Source organism: Oryzias latipes, chromosome 21 (genome assembly GCF_053564925.1).
Source record: "Oryzias latipes strain Hd-rR chromosome 21, Olatipes_Hd-rR_3.1".
Lineage (NCBI taxonomy): Eukaryota > Metazoa > Chordata > Actinopteri > Beloniformes > Adrianichthyidae > Oryzias > Oryzias latipes.
In genome coordinates this window covers 14,540,182-14,566,503 of record NC_136257.1, presented here as the reverse complement: position 1 = coordinate 14,566,503, position 26,322 = coordinate 14,540,182, and the positions used below count along the sequence as shown (strand labels likewise).

At 41.6% G+C, this 26,322-nt stretch overlaps 1 protein-coding gene across 1 annotated transcript; it reads right to left on the bottom strand.

Moving 5' to 3' along the window:
- Positions 1–351: 351 nt before the first annotated feature.
- Positions 352–21,254, bottom strand: LOC101168659 (dual specificity protein phosphatase 19-like). Its single transcript, XM_011489501.4, has 5 exons — positions 21,116–21,254; positions 18,584–18,824; positions 15,858–15,904; positions 14,850–15,002; positions 352–707 (listed from the first exon to the last, which is right to left on the bottom strand). Exons 2-5 carry the CDS (start codon positions 18,804–18,806, stop codon positions 501–503), a joined length of 630 nt encoding a protein of 209 aa, XP_011487803.1. The 5' UTR covers positions 18,807–18,824; positions 21,116–21,254; the 3' UTR covers positions 352–500.
- Positions 21,255–26,322: the final 5,068 nt, after the last annotated feature.

Genomic DNA, 26,322 nt, shown 5'->3' with positions numbered 1-26,322 from the left:
CATAAAGCATTTTCTTTTCTTTTAAACTGAATTAAATGACTTTTCATTTGTATGTGCCTGTGTGTGATTTAAGAATGTCTTGTCCAACTACTTTCAAATATTCCTACTTACATTAGATTTTCAACAATAAAACACTTTAAAAAATAAACGTAACCCCAAACGTTTCTTCTTGTGAACTTGTTTAATCCTTAAATATTCAAATAACGCTGGTAGCTCCTAAAACAGTAATATGTGAGGGAAAAAGCAGTGTTTTCCTTAAAAAGAAAAGCCAAAAAACAGAAAAGAAATAAATTCTGCACGAAAAACTTCTAATGAAAGACAAAAGGAGATAAATGTGTCCTAAAATCTGCAACAACAGAATCTAGAAAAGAGAAAACAGTAATCACAAAAATGAAAAGAAGAAAACTGAACTCTAGTTTTGAGATAAAATGTAATCAAAATGTTTCCATAACAGTCAGAAACATCTTTACAAACTACCCAGATGGAATTATTTCTGTTCTTCAGTGTTTAGATCCATTTAGTGATGGTGATTTGTAGTTTCGGAGTTGATCAAGAAAGCCGGGGTTTGGGGCGGATGCCGGTCGAACAGATTTGACCAATGAGAGGGCTTCGTCAAAGGACTGGCCTTCACATGACATCAGGTAGCCGATGACCACAGCGGGAGCTCGGGAAACACCAGCATTGCAGTGGATCAACACAACCCCTTTCTGAAAGAAAAACAGGGGATACAAAAGTTCAATCACTTAAGAACAAAAAGTCCAATTACATTTTTCTGTGTTTGCGCTGTATTGACAAGTTAATTATCAACTATTCAAGAAATTACTGAGTTTTCCAGTAAAAGTTTTTACACTTGAAACAGATCAGATTTCTTTATTACAGTGAAATTATCAGAAGACAAAACTCTGTCTCCCCCTCTGCTCACCAGAGTTTGAGCCACACTTTTTGGATGCTGCACACTTGATTTTCATTCACTCAATCAACCACAGCATACTTAAGCTCTGCACTGGGGTCAGTGGGAAGCATTGTTTGTGCCACTCTGCTGTTCTTACTGAGCGTTATATCTGGACCTGATCTTCTGTCTCCTGACCCTGTTTCCCTGCCCACTGCCCTGACCCTTACTTGGATTTTAACCAACCTCTCTCTCCTATGATGATCTCATGCTGGTTTTTAACCCCTGCCTGCCTGACCCTGATTTAACTTTGTGGACTTTTAGCTGAGGTAATAAACCTGCTGCATTCGGATCCACCTGTCTGCCTGTTCTTGTGACAGAAATGCATGTCTTAAAGAGTAGTGTACAGATGTATCACAAAGGGACCACGTTAAAACCATGGAAGATGTCCAAATAAAATATGCAAAGTACATGTAAACCCGTGCTTCGTTGAATTTATTCACTTTGACATTTAGAGCAGTGGTCCCCAACCTTTTTAATGCCACGGACCGGTATGACGTCACACAAAGTTTTCACGGACTGGTGTTTCAAAAATAGGCTGATGAGTAATAGAGCAACACTATGATGAAGAGGGAACAGAGATGTGACAAGACAAACCATGAGCTTTTATTTTGACACGCATGACATTGTACATCGCACAGGTGTGATCATCCTCTCCCCTTTCGTCACTCATGGCGGAAAAAAGAAGTGCTGTCTATTAAATGTTTTATTTTTTTTTATTTTTTGCTTTCTTTTTTTTCCCGAAAGACGAAGGCTCCTCTTCTGTCTCCTGGCTGGGCGTTTCCCCTTGGCAAAGAAACGTTACAAAGACATTTGTTTTTTACTCATTTTGCTAGCTGCTGGGTTTGAGAAGAGCGCCTTGGCCTGCGTCTAGAGCAGGGGTGGCGAACAAGTTTGACACCAAGAGCCAAATTTTTTCGCTGTGAGAGTCAAAGAGCCACACCACACACTGACCTGACAATACGTACACACACAAACACGCAATTAAAGCTGTATTGTTTTCCATAAAACACTCCTCTCCCTACAACGCAACAGCAAGTATTGTACTTGTGTTTATTTCAAGTTTTATTTCAGTTGCGTGTAGCATAAATTAATTTTAAACTAAAAAAAAGAATTCTTCGATAATTTTTTATCTATAGTTTTATGGTGGATCTTTGTCATGAAAACCAATTAATTGATGACATTTTTATGAAAGTTAAAACAACACAGCTTGATCACCACAGTTGGAAGCAAACAGGTATTTACCTGCTTCCTACCAGCTTAGCAGTGCATTTACTTGAACTCAAACGCCAGTACCCAAACATCATGAACCTCACTTCGGCTCATAGCCCCCTCACTAATGCGTTTACACCCAAGATTCCCCATTTCCCATGAGTCTTGGGGCTGAAGGCGGGGGCTAACCCCCCGGTCTAACACAATTCACACAGGCATGCTCAGTCAGGTGTCTGTGCACTTTGAAAAGCTTTAACTTGTTAAAAAAGGGGACAATTTTTGTCAGATCAGGAAGAGTTTTAATTTTCTCTGGGATACGTTTTGTTCTTTTCTGCCATGAACAATTTTACTGCTTCCTAAAGCACATAATAATAAACATATTGACTTGCCATTCTGTTCAGTAAAAAAGTATTAATCTTCCCATTCTTCCAGAAACATCATGTGTGTATCTTTATACTCTGAATTTCACCATTTTAACCAAAGGGGGTAACAGTCTGCAGGCACATCAAATGCTTAGTAATTTTTTCCGGCATTGGGCGTGACCCGCGCGAATGATTGGCAGTCACTTATGTGTCGGGAGCAGAATCAAACCACACACACTGCCCGGCAGTCTTTTTATTATTTATTTTTAATACTCTTTAATGGATTTGAGAGTTGCATAAAAGTGAATTACCGACTTCCGGTTGGGTGAGCATGGTGTAGTGACATTGTTTTCCTATCCCGCATTACTTTACCTTTTTAACGCACAGAAACGGCTTTTTTATGTGAATCTCGTATTGAGTGTTTAATCCTAAACCTCTGTCACTCTAATCGGACCTAATCATGCCACCAAAACATGCCAAATCGACCGACAAAACCCCGGAGCTGGAAACGCCGGCAGCTGTTAGCAGAGGCGACATAATAGCACTGCTAACTGAGCACCGGGCAACGCTGGTTGCCGAGCTGAAAATAACTTTTTTTGACGAAGTTAACAGCAAACTGGATGGACTCCAAAAAGAGTCGGACAGCCACGGTGAGCGCCTAACCTCACTTGAAGAGCATGCCGATGCAATTGACCAACGCGTGGCTAGCCTTGAAGCTACGTGCACCATGCTAAAGTCTGCTAACGACAAGCAAAAAGCTAAGCTGGTGGATGTGGAAGGAAGACACAGACGTCTCAATGCACGCTTGGTAGGCCTGCCGGAGGGGATCGAAGGGCCCCAGCCATCCAAGTTCTTCTCGCAGCTACTTCAGGACGCCTTTGGCCGAGAAGTTTTCCCCACTCCGCCGGAATTAGACCGAGCCCATCGCAGCCTACTTCCCAAACCGGGCTCCGGGGAGAGACCGCGGCCTGTCATCATATGTTTCCACCGGTACCAAAACAAGGAGCTGCTGATTCGGGAAGCCAGAAAACGAAGAGAAGTGAAATACCAGGAAATGGCTTTCCGAGCATATGAAGACTACAGCCCTGAGGTGGTGGAACAGAGGAAAGTTTATAAAACTGTGATGTTGGACATGTATCAGAAAGGCTTGCGGCCCTCTCTGCTCTACCCAGCATGGTTACGCATCATCAAAACGGATGGCACCCGTGTCATGTTCAACTCTGTGGATGAGGCTAAAAAGTTTGTGGAAGACTTTGGACGAGATTAAACTGTCTACTTCAGGTGAAGTATGGAGCTGCTCTAATGCCAAACCATTAGCGTGTAGCTAAGCTTGATGCTGCATGCTTCACGCTACAATCTGCCAATAATTGTTTACAATGGGTATTTCATAAATACTCTTTAAGATATTACGTCCATTCCTTACTTGCTGTTTCTGTGTGTTTGTTTTAAAGTTTACCTTGTTTTCTTAAACTTTATTATTTTTATTTTTTTTAATAGTTTAACTTACTATTTAAGTATTTGTAGGATAGGTAGGTTGAGTATGGAAGGTTTGCATTTAGATAAGGTAGGTGTGCTGCAGACCTTTGCAGCTAGTTTCACCTGTTTTTGTTTTGTTTTTTTTGTTTGTTGTTGTTGTCCTTTTGGGGGGGAGGGGGCTGTTTGGGGTTTGCTGTCAATGTTTCTAGCTCGAACATTGTATAAATGGTCTGGTGATCATTTCGTCCCTCCCTAGCAACACAAGTTGTAATGGCTGGTTCCATTAATATTATCACCTGGAATGTAAAGGGCTTAAATCACCCCATTAAAAGAAAGAAGGCTCTGACACACGTAAAAAATTTGAGCGCGGATATAATCTTCCTACAAGAAACTCACCTCAACATCTCGGATCATAACCAGTTGAAATGTGGCTGGGTGGGGCAGCTTTTTCATTCGTCCTTTCAAGGGAAAGCTAGAGGGACTGCAATACTTATAAGAAAAAATATCTCTTTTACATGCTCCTCTGTCCTGGCTGATCCGGCTGGCAGATACATCATAGTTACTGGCTCACTTTATGATCTTGGTGTTATTTTGGTCAATATTTATGCTCCCAATTGCGATGATCCTTCCTTTTTCTCACGGGTTTTTGGTCAGATACCGTGCCTTAACTCACATTTCCTTATTATGGGAGGAGACTTTAACCTATGCCTGAACCCTGGGCTGGATAGGTCGTCTGTGAAACCTGGATACTCTGTACCTAAATCTGTTGCCCATGTTCAATCATTCCTCTCCACCTATGGCGTTTTGGATATCTGGCGTTTTTTACACCCACAAGACAGGCAATATTCCTTCTTCTCAAATGCGCATCAGTCTTACAGCAGAATTGATTATCTCTTTACAGATAACAAATTGACTCCAAATATTCAGCTATGTCATTATCAACCAATTGTAATATCTGACCACGCCCCTCTTGTGCTAAAACTGAATATACCCGCTTCCTTTTCTCCCAGGAGACACTGGAGATTTAACTCTCTTTTACTGAGTGACGAAACATTTGTAGATTTCATCTCAGACCAGATCTCCTTGTTCCTGGAATTAAATCTAACATCTGATGTCCCTATTGCAACTGTGTGGGAGGCTCTTAAGGCCTATCTTAGAGGTCAAGTGATATCTTTTAAGGCCAAAAAGAAACGTGATTCTGTATCAAGGCAGAAAGATCTGGAAAAACAAATAGCTGATGTGGATCAAAGGCACTCTCAAAACCCCACACAAGATTTATATAAAAAGCGCTTGGCACTCAGTGCCGAACATGACAGGCTCACCTCACACTCTATTGAATACTTGTTAATGAAAAATCGGAGCAACATGTATGAACATGGGGATAAGGCAGGTGAAATACTGGCGAGGCGACTGAAAAGTGCGAGGGCCAAGCAAGTTATTCATGGGGTTGCTGCACCAGATGGCACAGTTTTGACTGACCAACAGGAAATAAATGATGCTTTCCAATCTTATTACTACAAATTATATAGCTCTGATAATATGTGCAACTCTAACCTTCTTTCTGAATTTTTTAGAGACCTACCAATACCCACCCTGAGATCAGAGGAATTGTCGAGGTTGAATGCACCTATACAACAGCAGGAGGTCTTGAAAGCAATTAGGGCTTTACATCCACACAAATCACCAGGCCCCGACGGTCTGCCAAGTGAGTTTTATTCTACTTTTGCTGAAAAACTGGCCCCTTTGATGACCACAATGTTTGCAGACTCTTTCTGCAAAGGTACTCTTCCTAATAGTTTGAACCAAGCCAGTATGACTTCCCTAAAAAGGATAAAAACCTACTAGAGTGCGGTTCTTACAGGCCAATTTCACTTTTGAACACTGACTATAAAATCCTGGCTAAAGTCCTTGCCTGCCGACTCGAAACTGTCCTGCCTAGTCTTGTCTCGGTGACCAATCTGGTTTTGTTAAGGACCGTCGGTCATTTTGTTAGTATTAGACGGCTTTTCAATATTTTATACACCCCTAGTGTGACCGAATCTGAATGCCTTCTTTCCATGGACGCTGAGAAAGCCTTTGATAGGATTGAATGGAAATATCTTTTTGAGACTCTAAACAAATTTGGGGTCGGGTCATCCTTTCTATCATGGGTCAAGCTTTTGTATACTTGTCCATCTGCTACAGTACTCACTAATAATACCTACTCCAAACCGTTTAGTCTGCACCGTGGTACCCGACAGGGCTGCCCCCTCAGCCCACTACTCTTTGCGTTAGCCATCGAGCCCTTAGCAATAACAATAAGGAAAAATAATTACATTTGTGGCATTTCAAGATGGGGTACAGAATATAAGTTAGCCCTTTATGCGGATGACCTCCTGCTGTTTATATCTAAGGCTAAAGACACTATCTCTCACGTTTTAGAACTGCTTGGTAAGTTTAACTATCTCCGGTTACAAAATAAATCTGCAGAAAAGTGAGCTATTGCCACTTAACATATCTGATTCAGCCATGATGGAAATTACTCTCCCATTTAAGATAACAAGAACTAGCTTTGTCTATTTAGGAATAACTGTAACACAAAAACCCTGTGATCTGTTTAAAGAAAATTTTGGGAAACTGCAGGTGACAATACAACAGGACCTGGCTAAATGGTCTCCCCTTTACCTCTCGCTAGTTGGGAGAGTGAACGTGGTTAAGATGTCTGTATTACCCAGATTTTTATATCTATTTCAGAGCATCCCCGTATATATCCCTAATAGTTACTTTAAAAAACTTGACTCTATTATCTCAGCGTTCATATGAAACGGCAAAAAACCACGGCTGCGCAAGGAACATCTGCAGAAAGCAAAACAACATGGTGGTTTTTCACTTCCAAATTTACGTTATTATTATTGGGCTGCTATTCTGTGTTGTGTGACATACTGGGCACATTACTCTAATGATGTTGGACCGCCGTGGGTGGAGATGGAAAAACTTTCTGCTGGACCTGGTCTGTTACCCTCGGTCGTTGGTGCAGCACTCCCACTGACTAAACCTCTGACTATTGATAATCCTGTAGTACATAACTCGATTAAAATCTGCCATCAATTCAGGAAACATTTTGGTTACTTAGGGATGAGCCTGCAAGTTCCAATAGCATCCAATACATTTTTCCAACCTTCGTTGTTGGATGCTGCATTTCAGAGGTGGCGGCGACACGGTTTGACGACCTTTAACGATTTATTTTTTGATAATCAATTTGCCACTTTTCAGCAACTGGTCGACAAATATAATGTTCCTAACTCAGATTTTTTTAGATACTTGCAGGTGCGTCTTCTCATCATGACCTCCATCACAGGGTTCCCTATTAAACCTCCTCAAAATACTCTGGATAACATTTTGATCTTCAATCCCACCCGGAAGAAATGCATATCTAAATTGCTTGGCATGATCTCAGCCATAGAGTCTTCCTCGATGCTAACCATTAAAACATATTGGGAGCAGGATCTTGATGCAACCATTAATGAAACAGACTGGGAAAATATAGTGAGGAACATCAACTCATCCTCGATTTGTGCAAAACACTGTCTATTGCAGTTTAAGGTTGTGCATCGTGCTCACCTCTGGGTTTTGAGTTTGTTTGTTCTATGTTTTAAAACTGAAAACTTAATAAATATATAAAACACTAAAAGTGAATTACCTATGAAATGAGGCATAGTATGTTGAAATTGTCACAACACTTTCGTGACAAATCCATCACCCGATTTTACACGATATCAAAGAGGAATAAGCAAACTCATGGGTAGTTTAAATTGCCCCTTTCCAACAATACGCCCCGAAACAGTCAAAGAGCATGGCTGTCAATTCTGCTAACAGCCCCCTGACTCATGGTGAGGAACTTTACACCCACAATTCCCCACTTCTCAGGGGTCTTAGGGGCCGAAGGCGTGGCTAACCCCCGGGTCGCCACAATATGATGAGAGGCAAAGAGCCGCATGCTCATTGGCCGAGAGCCGCATGGGGCTCGAGAGCCGCGTGTTCGCCACCCCTGGTCTAGAGTGACATAGACAAATGTAACAGAGAATCTGGCAATTTTTCAAAATAAAACATCTTTCAGATTCCGAAATAAATAAGACGGACGTAATGTAAGTTATTTATTCTTTCTCTGTGGCCCGGTACCAAGTGACCCACGGACCGGTAATGGGGACCGCTTATTTAGAACAATGAGCATAAATCACATTTCATCAGCACCATGGTCAATGTCTGCTTCGGGCCTTCATAAGGCTTTGTTTTAATTAAACAATGGGATTCCCTTGATCCACACCAGTTCTTAGTCAGCTGGCAGGCGCCAGTCAAGGCAGTCCACCAGGGGGTAGAGGTGGATGGACTGACGGACTCCCACCGAGACGAGGGATCTCTAGCAGGAGCCGCAGCTTGATCCCAGCCCACATCCAGTCCCCCCCCCCATGTTTATGTTTCACAGCGCTTTGTAGTTGCTTGCGTCACATTGGTTGCAAGACCATCACAGCTGAATATCCCTGATCACTGGGGAGAGTGAAACCTGCTGGTGACGTCATCCGTGACTGGAATTTTTTGTATGCAATTTTTGAGGTGTTCAAAGATTTTGAACATCTCAAAATGAAATTCACATAAAGAACCGTCGGCCCAAATATTCGACGGACACCGGCACTAAAGACATTTTTTAAATGAAATATGAATTATTTTCAAAGTCCTTTTTCCTATCCGGAAGTAAGACTATACTCGATCTCTGGGGCACAGCCTTTCGCTCCTTGTAGATGTCACCCATTTCATGACAACCTAGAGTTGGCTTCGGAAGCTTGTCTGTTTTCCGCACACGAAAACAAACTACATCATAACTTTTGCAAAGATAAATGTGGAAATTGACTCGATCACAGCTAACTCGCGGCAACACAGACTCTTCCTGGAAAGGACTGTTCTTCACTTAGGTACTGTACCTCACAATGAGCCAAGTTTTTAAAGCATTTTGTCCATTTTAAAACAATCTCAAAATGTTAAATAGATTTAACATGTGATGGTATGCTTGTTGACACTGCTGGACTGCTGAGGAACTAGCTGCAAATGGGTCAAAAACAGGAATTAGAACTGGCACCCACAACAGGGACGGGAGGCCATAGATGGAACCAGAACTGGCACTAGACACATTGATGGGACCAAAGGCAGAACTGGTACCAGACATGTAAACTGGCATTAACCACATTGGGAAGCCTACAAGCAGAAGAAGTGCCAGCGATGCAAACTAAACATCACTAACCCTGTGAATAGGCCTACAGCCAGAACTAACACACAGCCACTAGAATCGGCACTAAACACATAACTAGAACCAGAACCAACACGGGATACATGAACATTTCAAATCATTGACCTACATCATGCCAACAGAAAGCTTGGTAAAATAATGAAAAGGTTTTTAGGCATAACATCTCAAACATGCAATTTTTTTATTAGAAAGGGTTAACCTGGTAGAAAATGTATTTTAAAAAACGATTTTTACACTTGATTTTTCAAAATGATATTTAAACTGAAAATTAGAAAAATAAAAAATATGCCAAAAGACATTTGATAATTTCAGACACAAATAAGGAAAACGTATTTTAAAAAAGTAAAAAAGAAATCTAAAAACATGACAAAGAAACAAAACATTGGTGTAAACCATTGTAGAGTTTTAGAGAAGAAAGTTTTTTTAATAGTTTTTCATACACTTTTTAATAGTATATCTGAATATTAAAATCAACAGGTTTTTGTTGTGACAACATTAATATCTAAAAATCATTAGAAAGCTGTTTACTACTTGGGTAACATGAGAGAGTTTTTCAAAATAAAGGCATCAGTTTGAATATCAGGGCTGGAATTACCAAGCGCATATACATACACACACACACATTTCCTGTAATCATATACCACTAATGACTGCCTAATCACTGAACGATTGTGGTGTTGTGTTAAGGTGAGCCTCAGGCAGCGCTGCTAAAAGCTTGTATAACTCTGAGATCTGATCTGTGTGGGGATCCATAATACATGAGCAAAACTTAACATCTATTATTCAAAACAGAGGAGGAGAAGAGGAAATGGAGTGAGGATGTGAAGGGAGGAACCAAGAAGAGATAGCAACACATGTGGCAAGTTTCACCTCATCCTGAAGCCTGTATATGGTCTCTTTAATGAACACAAAATATTCTTTTATAATAACAGAGTAAACAAAGCATTTGCCTTTAACAAGTGAATCTGGCGGTGTGAAAGACATACTGACACGTCAAACAAATGGAAATAAAGAAATATTTAACTTTGTCAAAAGGACTCTAACTAAATGAGTTGCATGAATCCACAGTTAGGTCTTACCAAAAACTCTAAAATGAATGAACTTTATGCCTACTGCTTGACATTGAGCATCAAGGGTTGGATTGGGGAGTTAGACCACCAACTGGCTCTTGAACAGCCTAGACTGCAGCTGACTGCTCCCTCAGGGATGGGCCAAATGATGGAAACAATTCTTGCTCAGGTTTGTGGACAGTACAGTAAAGTCATTTTTCTTGAGCTGAGTACTACCAAATGTCATTTAGTATTGCCAAATTAAAATAATTTGGCTTATAGACTCAAACATTTGGTTGCTAAGGTTCAAACATTGCCACATATTTATTATCTACACATATTAAAATTACCGTAAATTCCGGACTACAAAGCGCACCCGATTAATAGCCGCACCCACCCATTTTCACGTGTTTAACTAATTTTATACATACACAAAATACACAAGCCGCGTCGGGGTACAAGCCGCATGAATTAGGCAACATTGTCATCCTGACGGATCACTTCCTGACTCAGAGTGTAAGTGTGATTTATTAGCACACAGTGGGTGGAGTCATTTTTGCCTCAGGCTCATGTCTTTGAGTTTATCTGCATCTGCCAAACAGTATGCACCTCTATTCTGTTCACAAGTTCCTCAGTTATGGTTTTTATTTTTATTATTTTTTTTTAACTTATTGACAATCTAGGTATTACACATAAAATTACAAACAGTAACCATATAATCAACATTACATCCCTCAGTTATGATGAGGAAATTTACATCCCCGATCCCCCATTTCCCATGAGTCTTAGGGGCTAAAGGCGGACCAATGCCCGGCTCGCCATACTGTTGTACGTGTTTAAGAATGAGCAGCAGTGCATGGAGGGGTGAACGGGTAAAGCTCTCCTTCCGCTTGTGTCGCGGCAGCGTTATGGGAGTAACAGGGCTGTTTAAAAAACACGCTAGTAAAATAAAGCAGCGACGACTGAAAAGCGCGCGCCTCAGCGCGATACGCGCGCCTCCTCGCGGCGCGTGGGTCAGACGTTTCCTTCCACAACAAACACTTGCTCCGCGGACGCCTCGAGTAAGCCCTGGCTGCAGCCTGCAGAATGGCTCGACGCCTCTGCGCTCCGCGCTCCCGCGCGCTCCTTGTCTCCCCTTCCTATCTACTCCGACAGCTCTGGCCAGCGCGGCTACAGGGAGGAGCGCTTCGTCCCCATTGCGCCGGTGGACGGAGCAAATCGTGTCTGTGCAGAGCAATCGGACTTAATACTGTACGTTTTGTGTATGAGGGGCGGATGCGTTGTTACGTGTGGGAGCCTTCAGACTGCCATCGGCCCCGCAGCTCACACGACACGCAGTCTCCAGCTCACACGGAGGCTGTGAGCGTTTCAATGCAAATCTCTGCTCAGTCCTTAGAAACCGTTAACACGACCACGTCAATTTGTGTTTCCAGTCGTGTCCCGACAAAATAAAGGCTGATATTATTGCCACATATTTACGTGCAGCCAGCCGAGTCACTATGACTCAGAGGTAAATGCACTCCTGAGCATGCGCTGTTCTCTCCGTCACGCAGCTGACCGGCTTTTCCAAACCCGTTGGTGATTTTTTCACGCTGCTTTTAACGATTGCTTTTAACTTGAAAGCTTCATCATATTGTAGCGGCGATCACGTGCACGTTGGGTCTAATGGCACCAAAGGATTCTGGGATGCGGCTGGACATGCGTGTTTCGTTTTGTTGAACCATGACTGAAGTGTCTAAGACCTGAAGTCAGGTCCATGCTGTTTGGCTGCTTAGAGGTGTGTTGAAAAACAAATGATTTGTGTTTGATGTTAGAGAATTCAAACCATTCACTGTGTCCAAAAATACGTACACGGTGGCCGCCAATAAAATCCAATAATTAGCCGCGGCTTTCCGCAGGACTGTAAGCGCAGGAAAAAAGTAGCGGCTTGTAGTCCGGAAATTACGGTAGTTTTATGGTCGGTATGGACCATAACGTTCTTTAACAGAACTTTAATGTTTTTCAAATACTCATCTGCATTGCTGCATCTGCTAAGAACTTAGTACTCTGCCCAATATTTTCATTGAAAAGTATCCAGAGATGAAATAAAGCTGTCAGAGACAATGTTTAAATGCCAGCTATGCTCTCGCCAATCAAAAGGGACCTTATTGGAAGTCCGCACTCCTGCCACTAGAAAGCGGGCTTGAAAGAATCTGCCAATCAAACCGTCACAAGAAGAGGCAGACAGCTGGATCTAAATGCAGCAGGTTCATTAGCTCAGCTAAAAATACATAAAGCTAAATCAGGGTCAGGCAGGCAGGGGTCGATAACAGGCATAAGATCATCAGATGAGAGACTGGGTAGTCAGAATCCAGGAGAGAATAGGGGCAGGCGGCAAGGACAACAGAGTGAGACACAGGGTCAGAAGACAGAAGATCAGGTCCAAATATAATGCTCGGTAAGGAAGGCAGAGTGGCACAAACAATACTTCACACTGAGCTAAATTCAGCGGTGCTTTGGTAGGCTATGGTCGATTAATGAATGAGTCAGGTGTGCGGCATCCAGGAAGTGTGTGTGCTGGGATTGCTGGGAGTTGTGGTGTGGTTAGAACTCTGGGGACGGCTCCAGCTCGTGACCAGAGGGTGAGACAGAGTTCTGACTTCTGATGTTTCAAATGGTCCATGTGAGACCACATACTTTGAGGCATCTGATTGGTTAGCCAATAACAAAAATAACTTTCACTACAGAAAAAAACATGAAAAAAATTAGGATTATCAAGAACATGTTAAAAAGGGTATCAGAGCGAAAATGGTTATTCTGATTAAATAGAATGAGTAATAGCTGTTTATTTCTCTATACAAATCTATGGAATTTTTGCTTCTTTTGAGCCCACAGGTACTTCCTGTTTGAAACATTGGGGGGGTCACTTAGCCCAGTTCTCATATACTGTCCATGGTGGGGGGAAAAAAACACCATCACATGTCTTCTATAGCCCATTTGCAACAACTGCTATGAGAGTTGGGATTTTTTCCTTTTAAAATTGTAAAAAACTCAAATACGTATTGAAGAATATTTTTCTAAACAACGTCAACCTATATTTGTACTTAAGCATCTTACTAAAAACTTTGTGAACCAGCTGTCAAACACAGCGGTGGAGGAATAATTATTTGGCTCTGTGTTCTGCAGACTTGGGGGTGAGGCATCAATCAGTCTTTGAGTCAACAATAAACTCCGGGGGGGCGAAAGTCTGGGTCTCCTTGTGCCGGTCCCTAGCCCAGATAAAATACAGGGTTATGTTAGAAAGAGCATTTGACGTCAAATCTCTGCTAAACCACAAATGTGGATCAGTGAAAGCTGATTTGCAGTGGATACTCCTGAAGGGATATGCTGAAATGTGAACAACAACATGAACTCCTGTTCAACAGAATACAAAGAAATCTATCCGTTCCTTGCTGTCATATTTGTGCAGTGGGACAGTGGCCCAAAACTTCAAATGTACCCAAGAAGACTTTTATAAATATATAACTTCACAAAATTAAAAATAAAGTGGTAAATGGCGTATACTTAAATAGCACTTTTCTAACTTCCTCGAAGGCACAGTCCCATGTATCCATGTATTTACACACTGATGGCGACTCAGTAGCGCCAACCTTCCACCAGAGGAAAAGTGGGGTTCAGTGTCTTTACCAAGGACACTTCGACACAAGGCGGGTATTGAGCCGATCCGATCAGTGGTCAATAGCCCTACCACTGCACCACGACCACCAGTGGCACCACAGCAGGAAATTCAAAACAACATAGGTTGTTTTCACTTCACTGGAACAGTAAAGAGATCTTTACACAAATGCAAATGAAAGAGGATAAAATGATGAGCTCACATCTAAATAATCAGTCATCTTTGTAGGACTCTAATGAGCCGGTTTAGTGTGACCCAAACACTTGAGCCAGAGAGACTTTCCTGGAAGGAAGCGATAACATCATTTGCCATGAAAGAGACACATGCCAGTTCAGTTAGGAGCTACCATAGGAAGTCTCAGGTGTAAGTTTAGTAATTTCCACAGAAATATTACAAACAGATAGTTTGCAATGGTTTTGTAAATGACACATAAACTTTCAAGACCCACCCAGAGAACAGATGTCAGATGTTTTCCTTGGCATGCATTCATGCGGTGGCATTTAGAAGGAGCTTCATGTTTTCTAAGTAGTTTGTGGCACTCGTCTTGCGTAGCAGCTGCTGATGCGCTGAGTGTGACCGGCTGCCATCCGAGACCATGATGATATTATCTCCTTTTCAAACGGAAACTAAATGAGGCCTGTACAACAACAGGTTCTCTGTGAAAACCAATTTAACTAAAGCCTGTCTCTGAACCGATGGGTTTGCTCTGAGACAACGTTCAGAACATTTACTTTTTTAGATAACAAGATGACCATAAAGCATCCACCATAACTATTGAGTTACTTGTTGTCTAAAGAGAGATTGTACAGACCTAAAGACACTTTGGATCAGCCTAATTTCTGGTTAATGTTGTTGTTAACAGTTTTACCTCTTTGTGAGCCTGTTGGATAAAGTCACAGCAGTCCTTGATGTATGGCAGCAGATCTGTATCAGGATGATCCAAAATGCTGACAGTTTTGTAGATGAAGAGGTCAGGGAACACGTTCTCCACTCCGAAGGCTACATTCAGGATGTGAGACACCTGAGAGTGAAGACGAGGAGACGAATTTTAATGCTTATGACACATAGGCAATGGCAAACTAAAATGTTCTGAAACTTTTCACATTTTTTTACATTAATACTATTAACTTTATTATGAGTTTGTGTGCATTTAAGATAAAACCTGTCTGCTTTTTGTCAGTACAACACTTTTGAGGTGAAAGAAACTTTTCAGAATTCAGTAGTTTAAAAGTGAAATAAATCAAAAGTATAGTTTTGGATAATTGCTCTTTTTTCAGAACCTAATCAATCTCATGCCACTGCATTAAGTGTGGATTTGTTTTTGTAATATTGCTCAATCTCTAGATTGTCCGTCAAACTCTTACACTTAATCAAAAGGGGCGGCCGTGGTGCAGCGACAGGGCGGTTGACCCATGATCGTAATATTGCAGGTTCAATTCCCGCCTTGCACGCCCATGTGTCAAAGTGTCCTTGGACAAGACACTGAACCCCACCTTGCCTCTGGTGGGAGGTTGGCACCAGCATTTGGCAGCAGAGCCACCATCTGTGTGTGCATGGGTGAATGGGCCTGTGACTGTAAAGCGCTTTGGGGATTTGAAAGAGGGTCAAAAGCACTATATAAATATACGCCATTTACCAAAAAGGTGTTGCATTGAGCTTTGCTTGACTCTGTTTTTTGTTAAGCTTATGTTGAAAGGCAGTTGAAGAGGCACTTTATAAAATAATAAATATAGTGTCTTTTGGTGAAAAACAAGGAGAATTGGGTGAAACTTTAAACTGTTAAGGCTGAAAGATCAAGCAGTGATGTCTGAATGTCTTATTTGTCTGTACCTGAACTAAAAGATAGGGCGAACTAAAACAAAAAAGAGATGCTCACCTTATGTTTTCTCAGAGTGCCAAAATCATGTGCAGCATCCTGAGAACCTGTCCGTGCAGAAAACACACACAGAAACCAATATTTGTGCTTATTTGGATCAACCTAGTATCCATCTTTGCAAATGTTGTATCTATTTCAGGTCAAAGGTTCATTCAAGTTTCACCTGTGAGCCCTGAGGGGTCACGTCTCCCCCACGTTCATGCTCATGTTACCGTCTGCTCTAAGCCAGAAGGTAACATCCAGAACGGGGGGGGTATATCTAGACCGCAAGTAAAGTGCTGCAGTACACTAAGCTGTGAAAAAACTATTCCCTGTGAGAAAATAATCATATGAATGCCAAGTAGAGGTTGAAAAGCCACACTTCTGGCAAAAAGTTTTAGAATACTCCAGTGTTTCCATTTGTTTTGGAAAATTATTAAATGTACTGACTTGTTTCCCTCCAAAATTAGTGTTTAGTACAAATAAGCAACCGGTGTTACAAAAAAATAAAGTACTGGAATCAAATTGTTGAACAAAAGCAGAGCTTGGATTCAGGCTTTGGGTCTTTATCTTGTTGTAGGATGGCCCCTTGATATTCCCTGAAGGAATTGTAAAATATTCAGAAATTCTTTGTGATTTCATATTTTGATAAATTAATGCATACCACCCTCTTGCAGTCTCCAGTAGTTGAGTGTTTTTTGTTCCACCTTCACAGTGTCTTCATTACTCTAACTTTTCCTGTCAGCTAACTAAAACTGAGAGCTGCTTACAAAGACCTTAAAATGCCGCATGGATTCAGATCAGGGATGCCATTCCTCCCAGTCACATCATTTCAGGTATCCTTTTCCCACATGGGCATTGAAATCTACCAGTAGAGCAGGAGTCTCTGGTCAGAGCACTTTCTTTTACCCTGGAGACTCCCAAAGGGCGGATACTCTGGATTGATGTTTGGCACATAAGCCAAGACCACAGTAAGAGACCTGTCCCCAAATGGACAGCACAGGGAGGAACCCTGTCATTCACCAAGGTGAACTTTAACACGTGACAATTGAGTTTAGGATCTATGAGCAAATTCAGAAATGAGTTTCCTCCGCAAGGTTGTCAGATGGTCCCTTAGAGATAGGACAGGGATTCTGTCACCTGAGAGGAGCTAGGAGTAGAGCTCCTCTACACTGACAGAGGCCTGTTGAGGTGCCCCAATCATCTCTTCCGGATGGCTCCTGGATGTCTCCCTGGAGAAGTATAATGGGCTTGTCCCACTGGGAAGAAGACCCAGGACGCTCTGGGGGAACTATGTCTCTCTGAGAGCATCTTGAGGTTCCATTGGCAAAACTGGAGGAAGTTTAGTTGTGGAGAGGGGCAGTTTGGGCAACCTTGCCTAGGCTGCTGCCGCTGTGACTGTGATCCCATAATCCGAATAAGTGGGAGAAGATGGATGGATGGTCCTATGGACCAATACATGGATGGCAACTGTACTTTCTTTGAAATGACTGTGCAAGAAAGGCCAACCTTTTCCAGGGCCATCATGGTCTGTCTCTCTTCCATTATTAGATGTATATTTCTTGCCACTTTCCTTTCAGCTGAGCAATATTGTTCAAAAAAACCTCACAAAGTAACCCTGGTGTGTTCCATCTATGCATCTATGCAGACATAGGAGGTTGTGTGTAACCAGTAAAAGTTGAAGCACCTGCAAGAGTAACTTGCGAGGATTGGACATTTTTTATTGCACATTAATAGTTTTAAATAGTTCATCTGTTTTGGGTTCCCCTATTCAGAATATGCACTAACTAACTTCACCTTTTTAAACTTCTGTCAGTCCACAACTGTTGTACCATTTCTGACTATATTATGGACTTCTAACTGGAAGGAATGGCTTTTGACAACTTTTGACCGGTGATGCTTTTAAACAGTTTTTCGACAAATCACTGGCTTTTTTCAGTCAATGTAAAACACTTAGAGAACCCTCTTTTCCACTGTAACACCCCAGGGCTTTGTTGTTTGCTTTAATGCTGATTTGCATGTGTTTTCTCATCTGCGTTCTTTGTGAACTTGATTAAATTAAACCCAAAAAGATCAGACAGATATTCTTTACAAAGTCTATACAAGTTAAGGATTTTACCAAACTCCCAATTTTTCTTTTTTCTTTTTTTTTTGTTAAAGAAAGCATAATAGTTTCATTAAAAAAGAACATTTAAAAAGTTTTCCCCTGAGGTTTTTAAATGAAATAAAATTTAGAAAAAACTGACCTTTAAAACAACTTTAAAGGTGAAGGGCAAAATTATTTCATAATAATATAATATTTCCTAGGAATAAGACAGTCTTTAATTTCATTTTTAGGGAGAAACTGAATTGCAAAATACCAACAAAAAAGAAAAAAACAGAAAAGTTAATTCCTTTTGTTCACAGGGTTTTTACTACTTGACTTTTATTTTATTTTATGAGCAACTTAAGACTCCACCATTCAAGTTAACTTTCTTGTCTCCACATATTTAAAAAGAACAGCTCAGAAAGCAGTTGGATCAGAACCGATGGGAACTTTTGAGCCTGTTTTTTTTTTCATTTTTCTTTAAATTGTTGGAGAGTAGCGAACAGCAGGATGAGCTGACAAAGTTACAAGGATAATGGGAAAAGACAATTTGGAAGATTATTTTCAAAATCCTGCTCTAAAAACAATACTATTTTAAATGAGAAGTTGGAAGCCTTCATGTTGGTTTGGATGTTTTGTTGTGACTCCTTATCAGGCTCACCCAGCAGCAGGAAGGGCTTGACGATGCCGACCTGCAGGTCCCAGGATGTATCAGGGACGTATCCCAACGTCTTCTCTGAGGGGGCCTGGTCTTCCACCACTGTAATCGTTGAGCCCTTCCAGGTCTCGATGATGCGGCGGCCGCTCAGGGATGTCACACGGGTGCACTGCTTCCGCAGCCTCGTCCTGGAAAAACTCTGGATCTCAGCGGCAAGAGACTGCATGGTCAAACCGCACTCAGCCTAAAAGAAAGACAGATATTTTTTCCTTTTATACCATTGCAAAATGAGTCTTCCACAGCCGCACAAATCTTATTTGGCCCTCTTGTGCTATCCTAGGCACTTTAACATTGGGAGTTGGGTCATCTAGACACACTAATCAGTGCCCTGCAACTTTTTTTCCTTCAATGATTTGTGAACCTCACTGGGGTCCATGGATAACATGAAATCTTTCCACCTTTATCCACCTTTGTCATGGTAGGGAGAACACGTCAATGTAAGGGTGGGGTCATCTAAGATAGCACAAGCGTTAAACTGTTATTTATTCATAAAATAGTTGCTTCAATTCAAACTTTATTTTATTACTAATAATTAGTACTAGATATAAAAATGAAAACTTCCAAACCATTAATACACACAAAAAGACTGATTTCTGTGTTGTTGTTGTTGTTGTTGTTTTCATTTTTCAGTTAAAAAGAAACAAAATGAAGTATTTCTTAAACCAACATTATTATTAGAGCCAACAGGTCAATCTTCTGTTTGTGCACCTTCTTATGGTTCCACTGAACCCAAAAGGCCCTGTTTGCTCTGACTCATCAACTAAATTATGTAATTCCAGATAAGAACCTCAATCCCACTAGGGTTGGAAACAAATGAAACTCTGAAGAAATACTTATGTGATGCTTTTCTTTCCAAAGGTTCAAAGCGCTTCACTGCAACAAATCCCCTTCACTGATGGTGACAGAGGTGCCATGCAAGGCTCTAACTGGACCGGAAGGAGCAATGTGGTTTCAGGAACACATCAACACAAAAACAGGCCCTTAGCAGATCCGCCACAATAGGACTGTTACCCTTACCGGCCTCCAGGAACTCCTGTGGACAAAGATCTTTCTTTTATGTGCTCACTAAAGCTTGGAATTGGTTCCTACAAGTCATTAGATTGACAATTTCATAATAGACAGATGCAAGTGCTGTCACTGAACTCCATACTTCAAACTCCGCTTATACTGCTTCTTTTGTGGTGTCTTGATTGTAGGATTTTCTGTCTTGTCGTGTGTAATACCATCTGTGACGTTGTGAGAGTTTTATATTTGCAGAGGAGGAAACTTCTGAAAAACAGCTTTGAACTGACTCAGGCCAGAATACTTTTTAATCTTTTCGTGTTCAATAAATTAAATTTAACTAAATTAAGTCAAAAATTCTTAAAGTTTTCTTTCTTTAAACCACCAAAGGAATCTCCCCATGGAGTGAGGAAAAATGGTCTTACCAAGAATTCTTATTTTAAGACAAAAAGCCTTGTTTTCTCAATTTAGATTATTTGAAAAACTTCCTTAATAAGATTATTTTTCTTCAAGACAGAAAAAGAAGACAAATTTTCTTGAGGCAAGCTCTTTTTGCTCTCTAAATATTCAGGTTTTCCAGTGCAGGCAGGCAAAGTGGGAGCCTGTGACATTCTGATCAACCGCAGTTGTTTAATACCATTCACTTAGGGATTTAAAAGAGATAAAGTATAAAAAACTTTGCATACTTTTTATTTGTGGGTTAACCTATGATGCTTTTGGGAACCAAAACAGGAACTGTTCGAAAAACCGGTTGGAACCCAACAACTACACACAATAGGTTCTCTCCAACAGAGCCTAAGAACTTGGAGGATTCATCATGAGGCAAAGGCAAAGGAAATCAGTCTTAGAGTCAGGATGAGAATTAGTTCCTGCATGTTTTTTTTCATGGTTAGACTGCTTTGGCTCCCACCCATCAGGCTGCTCCAGAACGCATTTAAAAAGTCTCCAGCTGTTTGAATAGATTGCAGAGTTTTGTCATTTTAAAACCAGAATACAGTTCACTCACAAATGCACCCTGCAAAAACAGAAGTCAAAAATTCTTACCCTATTGGCAGAATTTTTTATTTATTTTTATTTTACTTGTTTTCAATTGTGGTCATATTTTTTTATGCAAAATGTTTTTGCATGGTCCAAAAAATATTTTTGAAAACAACTGAAAGTAAATCAACAAGTTTGCAGTATACACTGAAAGACAAAATGTATCCTATGTTTTACTCAGGCACCTATTCATACCCTCTGAAGGATTGTCACAGTCATGTTTGCAGGTATGATGGTTTTTGGGTTATTTAGCTTAAAAACTGAACATAGATTCAGTAAAATGACCCAAAAATAACTGCAGATCTAAACGAGGATTCTAAAAGGAAAAAGTATTATTCATGCTCTGCAGCTGCACTTTTTAACACAGTTTTATGAAAGGTTTTAGACCCCTGTCACAAAGTAAACAAGAAAATCACACATGTCATCTGAAGGTACCTGTCTCTTCGGATGTCTGCCTCTTCACGGCACAGGTACCTGCTCCACTGAGGGCAGATTATCAAGTTTCACACCAGAAACCAGAAACAAAGGTGACCCCGCTCAATCTATGGAGGAGAAACACTCCTCTCCAGTCATCCTTTGCTGTTCCTGCAGATGTCAGGTGTCTGCCACCAACTCCCCCTAATTCACCAGGTCCAAAACAAACCTGTCCAGAGAAGATCGGCTTCTAAAAAGACTACCTCTGACAGTACCAACCCGCTCCGCTGGAGGTGAGCTGCTGTTATGGTGTAATTTGAAACCTGTCTGCGTTCCTGAGTTTCCTCAAAGCTCTCCAACACGAGAACATCAGCCAGGAACATTCACCAGGTCCTTTTTTATGGTGAAGCTGAGTGAATATACAAAGATACAAACACAATACTTTCCCTGCTGTAAATAATAACAGAAAGCAGTTTGAATGATTGACTCAGAGCTGAATGAAAGATTTCTATTAAAACCACTAGAGGGCGGCATATTCTTATTTTGAAAGAGCAATGGACAGGCACCAAAGGAAACTCTTTCAATATCAAACAATCGTTTAAAGCTGTTAAAAATAGACAGGTTTATTTTCAACATTAACTTGAACTATAATCACATTATAAAATTAAAAAATTCGGTTTACTTTCACCTTGGTTGTAAAATGGCACATAAATCAAGTTATTTGAGTTCTACTCCTTACCAGAGAGAGTTTTTATATTTCCTTGCTACTTTTTTTAATGAGTATCAAACGGAATAAGTACATTCCCTGACTCATGAGCCCCATGAACTTGATACTGTTATGATTTGCACTTGGTTTGTGATTTTTCATTTTTTTTTCACTTGGTTCTTTGGATTGTTTTTGTACCGGCAGGCTGTGGTTTCTCCTGGATGTTCTAACCCCTTTCTGTGGTTCTCTGTGGAGCAGTCAAAGCTGTCTTCACACTTCTTCTCGATTTTCAGAATTTAAGGAGCTGTCTCTAGTGTCATGCGTTTTGGATGTGTTCTTCCAAGCCTTTACATCCAATACAGACATTGAGGACTTTCAACTTTGAGAGTTGTATTTGTTATTTTTGTTTTTAGAGTTTTTGCTACACTTGGGGCAATTTCTTTCCATACAGAAATGTTGGACCCACTTTCCAGCTTTGTTCATGTTCCTCCCTGCTTGCCAGTCATACAGCCAACAGACACTTTGGAATTCAACCACATCTTTTTACAAGTTACGTTTTGTTTTATGTGCACTTGCTGTTAAAATTCATGAATAAATCCATACAAACTAGAATTGTCAGAGGCTGTTTCAGTAGGTTCTACTGTTGTTGACCTCATCAATCTTTCCTTGACATCAAGATTAGTCCCTAAGTTCTTAAAGCGTGCTTTTATAAATCCTGTTCATAAAAAGCCTCATTTAGACTGTCAGATCCAAAAAAACTTAAGACCAATCTCGAAGCTCCCTTTTATTTCTATCTTGGAGAAAGTGGTCGCTGTCCAACTAAATTTGTACCAGGAAGAACACAATATATTAGATTCTTCTTAGTTTGGCTTCAACCCTTGTGCTATCCTAGGCACTTTAACGTTGGGAATTGGGTCATCTAGACCCACTAGACATTGCGCTGAACCTTTTTTCTTCAATGATTTGTGAACCTCACTGGTGTCCATGGATTACATGAAATCTTTTCACCTTCATCCACCTTTGTCATGGTAGCGAGAACACGTCAATGCAAAGGTGGGGTCATCTAAGATAGCACAAGGGTTAAAAAGAACCATTCCACTGAGACATCTCTCCTAGGACTTTCTAACGATGTGCTTATGGCAGCTGACTCTGACCAGTATACTGTCCTCGTGACTTCAGACTTGAAATCTGCTATAGACACTGTAGCTTATAACATTTTAATTGAACGTCTTCACAATGACATTGGTGTCTCTGGGTCAGTTTTAAATTGGTTTATTTTGTATCTTGGGGGAAAAACTTTTAAAGTAGCTGTTGGGTTCTCAAGCACTGAAATTGAATAAACAACTTGTGGTGTTCTGTAATTGGCCCTATTTCATTAATTTTATGATTCCTCTGGGAAAACGTATTGATCAGTTCAGCAACATCTCATATCATTTCTATGCAGACGATATCCAGCTCTACTTTTCTTTAGTAAATGATTACTAAAAAACTACAAAATTTGTTGAATTGCTTGGCGAGCATTACACTAAAACTTGGCTGAACAATAATCATTTACTCTTACAGTTTTTCTCAGTCGCTTTAGTACAACTCTCAGATCAGAATTGAAGTTTACAAATACGTGTGTGCATTTCTCAAAACAATTTGTACAAACAGCAAAACACTGGATTTCTTGCAAAAGCCTGTAACTTGCTCAAAGTCTTTAGTTCATCTCTCAAAACTAAGTCATGTCATTGAACATGTCAGTGCCATCAGAATGTCAAGTCCTTGTGTCATTGTCTACGAACAAGACAGTCAAATTACTTAGTCATGTTGTCAATATAACTGTGTACTTTAGAGGGAGGTTCTGGGAGCCAGTTTAGCTCGTGCTGGTATGCACTGCCTTCCATCCATGAAACCAGGGTTCAAATCCAGGCTGCTGTTCCCTACTCTGCTTCTGTGCCGGTCCCAAGCCCGGATATATTGAGAGGGTTGCGTCAGGAAGGGCATCTGGCGTAAAACAATGCCAATTTAACCATGTGACACATCCTCAACAGAGAGGTTGTTTCACTGTGGTGACCCCTGATGGGAAAAAGAGAAAGATGAAGGCGAGGTTCTGATGTAAACTATGGCTAAAGTTGATAAAAAATATTGTAAAATGTAATTTACACCTTTTTTGTTTGATTGCAAGAGACTGGACAAGATTCACACTTACACTTTTATTGTTCATATTGTAATTTGTTGACAGACCATGTCATAGCAACATAGAAAAAACCCATTGCAAACAGTAACACAAAGGGAAAAAAAGATAGGACAATATTCTGTACAACAGTACAGGCAGTGCAGTAAGAATTGGTGTAGTCACTGTAGACTCAGTGAATGAGTCAGTGAGTGAGCCTGGCCGGCTGTGTGTGTTCTGAACCATACAAATAATAGTTTCCTTAGTGCTCTCACTATGAGATACAGTGTGAAATACGGCTAACTGCTGTTTAGGGGACACATTGGTTTTATTTTAACCCTTGTGCCATCTTAGATGAACCCACCCTTACATTGACGTGTTCTCCCTACCATGACAAAGGTTGAAAGATTTCATGTTATCCATGGACACCAGTAAGGTTCACAAATAATTGAAGAAAAAAGGTTCAGCGCACCGTCTAGTGGGTCTAAATCAGTGGTCCACAACCCCCGGGCCGCGGACCGGAACCGGTCCGTGGGTCATTTGGTACCGGGCCGCACAGAAATAATAAATAACATACTTTACTTCCGGTTCATGTATATCGGAATCTGAAAGATGTTTTATTTTAAAAAATTGCCCTATTCTCTGTTACATCTGTCTGTCACCATTAACGCTCTTCTCAGTCACGTGATAAGTTACCGGTAAAATAAAACCCAGGATCTAGCAAAATGAGTAAAAAACAAACGTCTTTGGAAAGTTTCTTTGCCAGTGGGAAAAGGCCCAGCCAGGAGACAGAAGATGAACTTTCAACTTCCAAAAAAAGAAAGCTACATTTAATAGACAGTACTTCTTTTTTGCACCATGAGTGTGGGAAGGGGAGAAGATGATGACTCCTGTGCGACGTTGTATCCATGCGTGTCAAAATTAAAGCTCTGGGTTTGTGTTGTCACGTATCTGTTCCTCCTTCTGCGTGGCGTTGCTACAGTAATCCTCCGCCAACATCTTAAAGACCGGTCCGTTAAATTGAAAATGTGCAATAAAGTTTATTTATTTATTTATTTATTTATTTTTCTTTTTTTAACTTGTTCTGTCCAACAGCTGAGCAAACAGATTAGAGCTGAAGGCTTTTTGTGTTGGACAGGTTTTACTATCACAAAAAGACGTTATATAGCTTCAAGAAACTAGAGTGTAGATTTGTATAAACCCCTTTTTGTCGTATTATTTTTTATTTATTTGTTACATTTAGTGTGTGTGGGGAGGGAGAGGGGAAGAATGTGAGGGGAGGGTGGAAGAGAGTAAAAGGAAGAAAGGTGAAAAGGTGGGGGAGACAAGCACTGATTTGAATAAGTTATTATTTTAAGCTGTAAAAATTATACCAGATCTGCTGGAAAGACGAATGTTACATAAAAGGTGAAAATCTGACACTAAGATGAGCAAAGAAAAATCTGTCCATCAATACACTGTAGGTAAGGAGGAGGGATGAAGCAGACAGGGTGCAGTGTGGCAGTGTGCACGTGCACGTGGGGGTGGAGATACATGCATGCTGCCGACGTGAACCGTGTGTTCATAAAGGGAGCCAGATCCTACCCACCCAGACCAGCCAGACCAGGAGAGGGGAGGAGAGCCCCCCAGGCCAGAATCCCCCCCAGCGTCCGGATCCAGGCAGCCCGGGAGGGGAGGAGGAGGGGACCGCCCACCCCACCAGCCAGGCACAGAGAGGGCCCCCCTACAGGGGCCCCCCCAATGCCCAGAGGCACAAGTGAACCCAGTGTCCGGCCCCCAGGCCACAAGACAGGAGTGCTGAGCCGTACCAGGCGGCAGCCATGGGGGCCACCGGCCGCCGGACACCGAGACAAAGGCCAGGGACGAAGCCAGGGCCCCCGGAACCCATGAGCCGGCCACCACCCGACCGGCGCCCCGTCTCCGCAAGCCAGCCCAGGCACGCGACCTTAGCAACCCAGGGATCGCCACGCACCCACAGCTACCCCCCATAACCCTAAAACCCTACGCACTACAACCCCCCCCTGCCATAATATCTGAGCCCCCCTCCCCAAACCTCTCAGTGCCCTCCCCTCTCTGTGATGGGGAGGGAAAGCCCCAGAGGGTCCCAGCGAGCCAGCCCCCAGGTCCGTCCTACCCATGCACTCACACACACATACTCACAATCATCTGGTTACCCTCCCTACCCCCGCCGCCACGCAGTAACCCCCCCCCCCCCCCCCAGCCGGCCGACCCCCAGCGCCGTATGCCCGACCCTTCCCGCAGCCGACAGGATACCCATAAGCCCGGCCGCCCTGAGAGGACCAGGCGGGTGAAGACCGGCCGCCCCCCCCTTACCCCACCCATGTATGGAGGTGTGGGAGTGCTGTG

What these genes read in the sequence shown, in the direction of transcription:
- LOC101168659 (XM_011489501.4), bottom strand. Translation starts at nt 18,806, where the DNA reads ATGCAGTCTCTTGCCGCTGAGATCCAGAGTTTTTCCAGGACGAGGCTG. An exon ending in CAAGCCCTTCCTGCTGCTGG is followed by an intron (nt 15,905 to 18,583) that starts GTGAGCCTGATA and finishes CTGCACGGACAG; the next exon opens with GTTCTCAGGATGCTGCACAT. An exon ending in GCACTCTGAGAAAACATAAG is followed by an intron (nt 15,003 to 15,857) that starts GTGAGCATCTCT and finishes CTTCACTCTCAG; the next exon opens with GTGTCTCACATCCTGAATGT.